General features: G+C 45.5%; 1 protein-coding gene across 1 annotated transcript; it reads left to right on the forward strand.

Moving 5' to 3' along the window:
• Window positions 1-445: 445 nt before the first annotated feature.
• On the forward strand, window positions 446-6,120 carry LOC134564581 (uncharacterized). The gene is made up of 2 exons (XM_063423477.1): window positions 446-5,795; window positions 5,878-6,120. The coding sequence occupies exons 1-2, from the start codon at window positions 447-449 to the stop codon at window positions 5,923-5,925; spliced, it is 5,397 nt and encodes a 1,798-aa protein (XP_063279547.1). The 5' UTR covers window position 446; the 3' UTR covers window positions 5,926-6,120.
• The last annotated feature ends 3,484 nt before the right edge of the window (window positions 6,121-9,604 follow it).

The following is a 9,604-nucleotide window of genomic DNA, read 5'->3' on the forward strand; positions in this document are numbered from 1 at the left end:
TTTAAACTATAAAAATCACGAATCGACTCTGTATGCTTTGGACATCAGATTTGGGTGTATTATCACCCCGGTGTCCCGCGCGCTGGAATAAAGAACCGCATATGATCGCCTCTGTGTGGTTATATGTTTTCCTACGCTAACATTTTTGGCGACCCAGGACGGGACCTTGTGGGCGCAGCCAGGACCCCGCGACCCGATCACGCTCCAGCCGGCACCGGGTGATTTCTCGGGGAGCCCATCGGCGCCGCGACCCTCGCCGCTCACAACGACCCCTGGTGAGAGGTAAGGTTCTTTATTCTCTGGTCTGGGGGCCTGCCATTAAGACGCAGCGAAAGCTACGCTTGGTTGGGCAAAAGGAATTCCTGGTGGTATTGCCTAGGCAGCCGTCCGTCAGACATCGCGAAAGCGTTGCAGGTTCGGCATCTGTGGTTTTATGTATCTGTAATATGGAGAAACTAAAAGGGTTAAAAGAGGTTTTGGGCAGCAATAATGCCTCTATACCAAGTTCTTCTCCGTTGGGTTGTTTGTTAGCACATTGGAAAGAGGGGAACTTCGGTCAGGAATTACGAAAAGATAAGTTGATTGAATATTGTAATGTTCACTGGCCAAAATACGCTTTGCCTGAAAATCAGAGGTGGCCGAAAAACGGGTCTTTTGATGTGAAGGTTATTATGCAACTTAGATCGCTTTGTACACAAGATGGAAGGGTAGAACAATTACCATATATTGACTTATTTCTGTGCTTGCTTGAGAAACCGGTTTTGTGGCTTGACAAAATGAAAGCAATGAAGCTTGAGAATAATAAGTGTCTGGCTTGCGTCCAAAATAAGCATTGTATGGAACATGCAGTTTTAAGTGAAATTTTAGGGGGAAAAAGAGATGAACTGGAATCGGAATTATTGGTATCTCCCATGGCTCCTGGAACCACCACGGCCCCCTCAACACCAAGTTCTACCCCGCTCACCCTGACCCCACCTGATTCTCTTACACACCCCTCGCTCGCGCCAGCACAATATGTTTCACCCCCACCTTTGTCTGCTGAAGGTAATTATCCTCCTCTGCCTGTGCCAGCCGCTCCTCCGCTTGCCCCCCCTCCGTCTGCCCAGGTGCCTGTCCCTCCTCCGCCGGCTCAGAGAACCCCCCCTTCTCCACATACACCTGCTCAAAGCTATCCTGCTCCCCCGCCCACACCCGCTGAAAGATTTATTCCCCCTCTAACACCAGCTCAAGGGTACCCTCCGCTCCCACCTACACCTCCTTCACCAGCTTCTGGCCCGTCTGCCCCCCTGTATCCTCCCCTCCCCGATTCACCTGTCCAGGATGTGATTGTGAGGCGGAAGCAAAGGGGGAATGTGAAGAAGACAGATAGAATGGAAAGTAGTGACAGTGAAGCAGATGAACTAGACGCCCCAGTAGCTCACCGAACACGAGGAAAACTGGCCCTGGAGTGGCCTCAGGCAGGAAAGGGTATATTAAAATCAGGCAAACAAAAGAGAACGATTATTGCACCACTAAGGCAAGGGGTGGGAACTAATGGACCCGTCTTTGTAAAGGTACCCTTTTCACCTGCTGATTTAGTTATATGGAAACAATCAGCCGGAACGTATAGAGAAAACCCAGATAAGGTAGCTCGTGTGGTTAAGATGATAATGAAAACTCAGAACCCTGATTGGGAAGATATTCATGTCATATTAGACACTCTGATGGATGAGACAGAGAGAGATATGGTTCTTCGAGCAGCAAGAGAAAGAGCTAGAGAAGACATACGAAATGGTTTGGTGACAGGGACACTGGATTATAATTTTCCCACTGCAGACCCAGAGTGGGATGCTAATGACCCCTCTGGAGTAGATATGTTAAGGCTAAAGAGATATCAGGAGTGGATTTCAGTTGGTGTTCAACAGGCAATACCTAAGAGTATGAACTGGTCTAAGTTGTATGAAATTCGACAGGAAAAGAAAGAATCTCCCACTGCCTTTCTAGAAAGACTTAAGGAAGCAGCTAGAAGATATACTGATCTTCAAGTAGACAGTGAGCAAGGAAGAACTCAGCTTGCCTTTATTTTTCTGGGTCAGGCACAGGAAGATATTAGGAAAAAGCTACAGAAACTGGAAGGTGAAGAGTTAAGAAACTTGGATAAACTCCTAGAGGTTGCCTGGAAAGTTTATAATAACAGGGACAAAGAAATTATCAAGAAACAGGGGCAAAGCCTTTTGGCAGTCTTACAGAGACAGGGGCGGGGACGTGGTAGAGGTGGTCGTGGCGTTAATAGAGGTGGCTTTGGCAGAGGTTCTGGTCATGGTAGATTAGGTCTGAATCAGTGTGCATATTGTCGGATGGAGGGACACTGGAAAAGGGAGTGTCCAAACCGGTTTAGCCAGAATGGTCAGCCTCAGTTAGACAGTATGTTTAATCAAAGTGGTGAGCATCAGCTGGAGGGTGTAGCCAGGGTCATGGTTTTACATGAGAGGGAGCCAGGATCAAGAGAGCCCATGGTGACTTTGCATTTAGAAGGAAAAGACGTAGATTTTCTCATTGACACGGGGGCCACACATTCTGTACTAAATTATCTTGAGGGGCAAATTGGGAACAAGTCAGCAGCAGTCATTGGAGCCACAGGGAAGGAGGAGGTACGGCCATTCTTGCAACCCCTAGAATTGAGCTTTGAAGATAAGATCTTGACCCATGAATTCTTATACATGCCAGACTGCCCAACTCCGCTCTTAGGGCGCGATCTACTGGCAGCACTGGAGGCAGTAATTACTTTTGAGAATGGTGAACTCGTAATGAAAATTCCGGAGTCTAAGACAGGAAAGATTTTGATGATAAAAGAAAAACCAATTTCTAATATTCCTAAAGAAGTAGAAGATGCAGTAATTCCCTCTGTCTGGGAAACAGATGTACCTGGAAAATCTAAATTGGCACAACCGGTACATGTAGAGTTAAAAGAAGGAGCAAAGGCTGTACGAATCAAACAATACCCTATAAAACCAGAAGCACGACAGGGAATAGCAAAGACCATTGATAAATTTTTAAAATATCGAATTCTAGAGGAATGTAAATCGGAATACAACACCCCAATTTTCCCAGTGAAGAAACCCAATGGTGAGTATAGACTTGTACAGGATTTAAGAGGTATAAATGAAATAACAAAAGACATTCATCCAGTGGTTGCCAATCCCTATACATTGTTAGCATCCGTAAAAGAGATATATAAATGGTTTACTGTAATTGACTTAAAAGATGCTTTCTTCTGTATACCCCTTGACCAAGAAAGTAGGAAACTATTTGCCTTTGAGTGGGAACATCCAGAAAGTGGAAGAAAAACTCAGCTCACCTGGACTCGATTACCGATGGGGTACAAGGGGTCGCCCACTCTCTTTGGAAGTCAACTGGCAAAAGAACTGGAAATCTGGACCAGAGAAGGGCAAGTACCAAGAGACCAATATTTATTACTCCAGTATGTAGATGACATTTTGATTGCAACAGAGGAAGAAATGACCTGCATAAAGGTAACCATTGAGATCTTAAATTCACTAGGAATGGGAGGGTATAAGGTATCCAGAGAAAAAGCACAAATTGCCCAACAGACTGTGATTTACCTGGGATGTGAAATCTCACAAGGGCAGAGAAAACTGGGTACTAATTGTATTCAAGCTATCTGTGCTATTCCAGAGCCTCAGAATCTACACGAGCTGCGGATCTTCCTCGGAATGACAGGGTGGTGTCGCCTGTGGATCATGGACTATGGACTGATTGCAAAACCCTTGTACGAGGCTCAGAAGACGCAGCCGTTCACCTGGGGCAAACCACAGAAAGAGGCCTTCCAGAAGTTAAAGGAAGCACTGACAACTGCTCCTGCTTTGGGGTTACCTGATCTGTCTAAAGACTTTCAGCTGTACGTGCATGAAAGGCAGCGACTGGCACTGGGAGTCCTGACCCAACGACTGGGAAGCTGGAAAAGGCCGGTGGGTTACTTTTCCAAACAACTCGACAACGTAAGTGCCGGATGGCCTTCATGTCTGCGAGCAGTGGCAGCTACCGTGCTGCTGATACAGGAAGCCAGGAAGCTCACAATGGGAAGACACATAGATGTCTATGTGCCACACATGGTAACTACAGTCCTGGAACAAAAGGGGGGCCATTGGCTCTCTCCAAGCCGCATGATGAAGTTTCAGGTAACCCTGACTGAGCAGGATGATGTTACACTAAAAACAACTAACCTCTTGAATCCAGCTCTATTTCTAGGTGCCACAGCTGAAGAAGGTCCATTAGAGCATGACTGTCTAGAAGTCATCGAGCACACTTATTCAGCAAGAACAGATCTGAAGGATGTCCCCCTGGAGCAACCAGAGTGGGAACTCTTTACAGATGGAAGCAGCTTCATGGAGAACGGAGCCAGATACGCGGGATATGCGGTAACTACAATTGATGTAGTAATAGAGGCAAAATCACTACCACCTAACACGTCTGCACAAAGGGCAGAACTAATCGCATTAACCAGAGCACTCGAGCTGAGTGAAGGGAAGACAGTGAATATTTGGACTGATTCCAAATATGCCTTTGGAGTAGTGCATGTACACGGAGCTTTATGGAAAGAAAGAGGACTGCTGTCCTCCCAAGGGACAAATATTAAACATCAAGATGCAGTCCTACAATTGATAGATGCAGTACAAAAACCTGAACAAGTAGCAATCATGCACTGCAAGGCACATCAATCAGGCAACTCCAAAATTTGTGAAGGAAATCGAAAAGCAGATTGGGCAGCCCGTCAGGTAGCGCGAGAGGTGCAGAAAACAATGGCGTTGATACCATCAAGACTTAATATCTCTCAATTTAATTTGCCTCCGAAGCCAAACTATACAATCGAAGATGACAGACTAGCACAACTGCTGAAGGCACAGAAGAACGCAGAAGGGTGGTATGTAACCGCACAAGGGCAAATAGTGGTACCTCCTTTGGTAATGAGAGAAATTTTACAGGTAAAACATAATGAGTGTCACTGGGGTGCAGAGGCGTTGGTAAAGTGGCTAAGACAATACCTAATTTCAGTACGGATGCAAACAATGGCCAAGTCAGTAATGTCTAAATGTGAAATCTGTCTGAAAAACAATCCCGTAGCTAGACGACAGGCACAATTAGGCAGAATTCGGATAGGAATAGAACCAGGAGACTATTGGCAAGTGGATTTTGCAGAACTGCCAAAAACTCGGGGATACAAATACCTGTTAGTAGGGGTTGACACGTTTTCTGGATGGCCAGAAGCCCTTCCCTGTCGCACAAACCAAGCAAAGGAAACAGTTAAGTGGTTATTACAGGAGATCATTCCCAGGTTTGGGGTGCCCCTAGGGATATCATCAGACAGAGGCCCACACTTCATAGCCACGGTGGTACAAGAGGTAAGCAAGTTATTGGGATTATCTTGGGACCTCCACACACCATGGAGACCCCAGTCAAGTGGGCAAGTAGAAAGAATGAACCAGACACTGAAGAGGCAGATCAGTAAAATATGCCAGGAAGCCAAACTGCAGTGGCCACAGGCTTTGCCGATAGCATTGCTGAGGGTTCGGATAAAGCCTAGGAGTGGGATGTCAGTTAGTCCTTATGAAATATTGTATGGGAAACCATATGAATCTCCTAACCCCAATCCAAATGTTCATGTCACAGGGAAACAAGATGTGTATAATTATGTTCTGTCCCTCGGGAAAACTCTAGCTCGGCTCCGAAGTGTTCTCGTGTGGAACAGACCACTGGCCCTGGAGAATCCAGTCCACAATATCGAACCAGGAGATGAGGTATACATCAAAACCTGGAACGAAGAACCACTAAAAGAGAAGTGGACTGGTCCCCATCAGGTACTGCTAACCACCTTTACAGCAGTCAAAGTGGCTGGAGTGGAACCCTGGATACACTACACACGTGTGAAGAAGGTCCCTCGTGGAGTCCAGTCGTGGGCTGTAGAAACTTTTGGACCAACAAAGCTGAGGCTGAAACGTCTGTAACTGTTCAAATGGTATTGGTAACTGTGCTCATGCTCTTCCTGTGGGTAATGTTAATTTCATGGATACTAATGTCACCAGTAGGGATTGCTGTTACTTTGGGATATGGGATACAGAAGGGTCAACTAACAACTCTTCATTCTAGAATGAAGAGAGAGATACAGGCAAAAACACAAGTAATAGAAATTTCTAATGAAATTCGGGCTGAGAATGTAATGATTGGATTGGTCAGAGACTTTGCCAAAATGCATAATACCAGCAGAATAACGGCCTGCCTGCCAATACCAAAGGCAGCAGGGGACCCAGTAAGCTGGGGAATAATAACATCAAAATTACCTGAAATAGGAGGGAACAAAACAATTAACTGTAAACAAGTACCAGAGTCAAGGGTGGTGGTCAGAGAATACTGGAAGATAACAGAGGATTCCTATATGCAACCCATGAGAAAGTCAGAGTGCATTCTTAGTAATGGCAAATTGGGACAAATCATAGAGTGGTGGGTTAAGGACCAAGACCTTGCAAAATGGCAATGTTGGTTTCTACGCTATCAAAAGATCAGGGACAACGCTACAGAAAGTGTTGTAGTGTGGAAATGTGAAGAGAAGGATTGGAAAGGACTGGAACCTTGGGACAGTGCATGGTCTGTGAGCATCCTCCAGAAATTCCAATATATGGAAAGCACACCCTGGTGCATTAAATGGAAAGGCTCTGAAAATGAGACAGATCCCACAGTGACAAATACTGATACTAGCAGTCAGAAAGAGGCAAATAAGGTAAGTTGGTGGGTATGTAAGAAAATTTATGATTGCACCTCTGATAATCTGGAAATGAAACAGTGGTCACCATTGGCAATAGCCTTACGAATTGGTTGTGCCTGCAGGAAAATTAAACACAAACAAGGCAAAATAGATTCTAAGATTATAGTAGGATGTAGCAGGAGTACAATTCGAAGTCCAGGACCATTTGTATGGGCAGTGAGTGATGGCACATGGACAACACACTTGCCTATGGACGGGGAGGTAAGAGAAATCACCCTGGGCCTTCCCACTTTATGTCCAATTTGGAAGAAATCCCCATTTAACAGGAGCAGTGAAGCCTTGCAAATAAAAGCAAAGCGAGACGTCTCAGAAGACAAGAACCCAGATGACACTTGGAAGGAACCCTCTAGTGGAGTAAAGATTGGGTGGGCCCTAGAATCCTTGTTTGGTCCCATTGCAAATTATCGAAATAGAGAAATGCTATATAGACTCACAGGTCAGGTAGACAGATTAGCAAGAATCACACGAGAGGGATTTAGGGAACTCAATGTGCAATTACAGGCCACCACCAAAATGACCCTGCAAAATCGTTTGGCTTTAGATATGTTACTTTTGAAAGAACACGGAGTGTGTGGATATTTAAAGGGACAAATCGACCATTGCTGCATCCACATCCCAAATGTAACTGCAGATGTAGAACATGACATCAGTCAGTTAAAACAAATAGAGCATGAGGCACAAAAGGAACAAAAGGATTTAGCTACTAGCTGGTTGGGTAAAATCTTTGAAGGATTAGGATGGAATGTGAGTTCATGGATAAAGTCTATCCTTGAAAATCTGATAATTTTACTGATTATATTTTTAGTAATTTGGTTAGTTTACAGAATCCTGAAGAGAGAGATACAGAAAAAGGCATCTTGGAACAGGACCATAATGAAGGCATTGGCACGGAACCCAGCACCTTCAATCCGCAACAACATCCCGGACAAAGCCTATGACAACAGAGGATTTGAAGATGAACATCCAGTATGAACTCTGAAGCCTAATGGACTGTATTAAGTGAAAGCATTTACACTTAGTATATTAGAGTGAAAATACTTTCAAAGGGGGGAATGTTGGTGGAGGGTTAAAAAATATAATTTCTAGATTGAGTAATGTATAGGGGGAGGAAAGTAGAGAACGTACAACTGGAACTTGACGCAGCTAGCTGGGAACAAGCGTCAGTTTCGGTAAACAGCTCCATGCTATTGTTTTCACCAAATCAAGTGTGGATCAGGGTAGAAGCGTAGGTATGATTTAAGATAGTAACTAAGGAATAGGATAATCAGTATCTAGGGGTGGGGGTTAGTTAACATGTGTATAATTTAAACTATAAAAAATCACGAATCGACTCTGTATGCTTTGGACATCAGATTTGGGTGTATTATCACCCCGGTGTCCCGCGCGCTGGAATAAAGAACCGCATATGATCGCCTCTGTGTGGTTATATGTTTTCCTACGCTAACAGTTGGGGCATCTTCTTGCTGGGATCCAGCAATGAACTTTTGATAAACTGGCTCAGCTATTTAATCCTTCAAGATGCAACAATAAAAAACAATAATAAAATTGGAAACTAGTCCTTCCATTCATCAAACTCACGTATGTTTGTTTTTAGTGCTCCTTGCTCTGCAGCCACAATACATTCCCCCAGTAAGCAAAATGTGAATCAGAGGTCTTGCCAAAAAATAATTAAAAATTGAGTTTTATTGGCTGTCAACATTGCATAAGACTCTGTGAAATACCCTTAACACAATCCTGTTAGCTGTGTCCCATCAGGCTGGGGAAGGTGATCCTGACCCTCTACTCAGCCCTGCTGAGGCACATCTGGGGTTCTGTGTCCAGTTCTGGGCTCCTCAGGACAAGGGAGACGTGGAGCTCCTGGAGTGTGTCCAGTGCAGGGTGACAAAGATGATGAAGGGACTGGAGCATCTCCCTGCCCAGGAAAGGCTGAGGGAGCTGGGGCTGTTCAGCCCTGAGAGGATCCCCAGCTGAGAGGGGCCCTCATCCCTGAGTGTCCCTGTGTGCAGGGAGGCTCCGAGCAGGGCCCAGGCTCTGCTCTGGGGGCTCAGCAATGGCACCAGAGGAACGGGCAGGGACTGATCCCAGCAGGTTCCACCTGGACATGAGGAAGAACTTCTTTCCTGTGCAGTGACTGAGCCCTGAACAGATTGTCCAGAGAGGCTGTGGAGTCTCCTCACTGGAGATATTCCAGAACTGTCTGGACACAATCCTGTGCCCTGTGCTCTGGGATGACCCTGCTTGAGCAGAGGGTGGGACCAGGTGAGCCACTTCCAACCTGAACCATTCTGTGTTGGGATAAGCCAGCAATTGACTTCTGCCAGAGTTCTGCCTTGAGCACTGCCTAGCTTGAAACCCTACAGGGTCATTTTTATTTCATAAAATCACAGCTTTATAGAATGTGCTGAGTTGGAAGGGACCCACAAGGATCATTGATTCCCACTCCTAGCCTTGCACAGAACACTCCAAATCCCATCATGTGCCTGAGAGCATTGTAAAAATCCTTCTTGAGCTCTGTCATCCCTGGGCCTTGACTACTTCCCTGGGGAGATGATTCCAGTGCCCAACCATCCCCCGGGTGAAGAACTTTTTCACAATATTGAACTTAAACCTCCTCCCACCCAACTTTCAAGCTACTTTCCACTCATCCTGGTCACCCATTATTTTGTTCTGTGGTTTCTGGAGGCAAAGAGCTGCTGCAGTTTGACTCCAGTTTACAATCTATCACACACATGTTGGCATGAGAGAGGGTGGGAGTGTAAAAAGCTGGGGATAAGGTGTTCTGGCAAC

The sequence above is a fragment of the Prinia subflava genome, chromosome 2, assembly GCF_021018805.1.
Source record: "Prinia subflava isolate CZ2003 ecotype Zambia chromosome 2, Cam_Psub_1.2, whole genome shotgun sequence".
In the NCBI taxonomy this organism is placed as follows: Eukaryota; Metazoa; Chordata; class Aves; order Passeriformes; family Cisticolidae; genus Prinia; species Prinia subflava.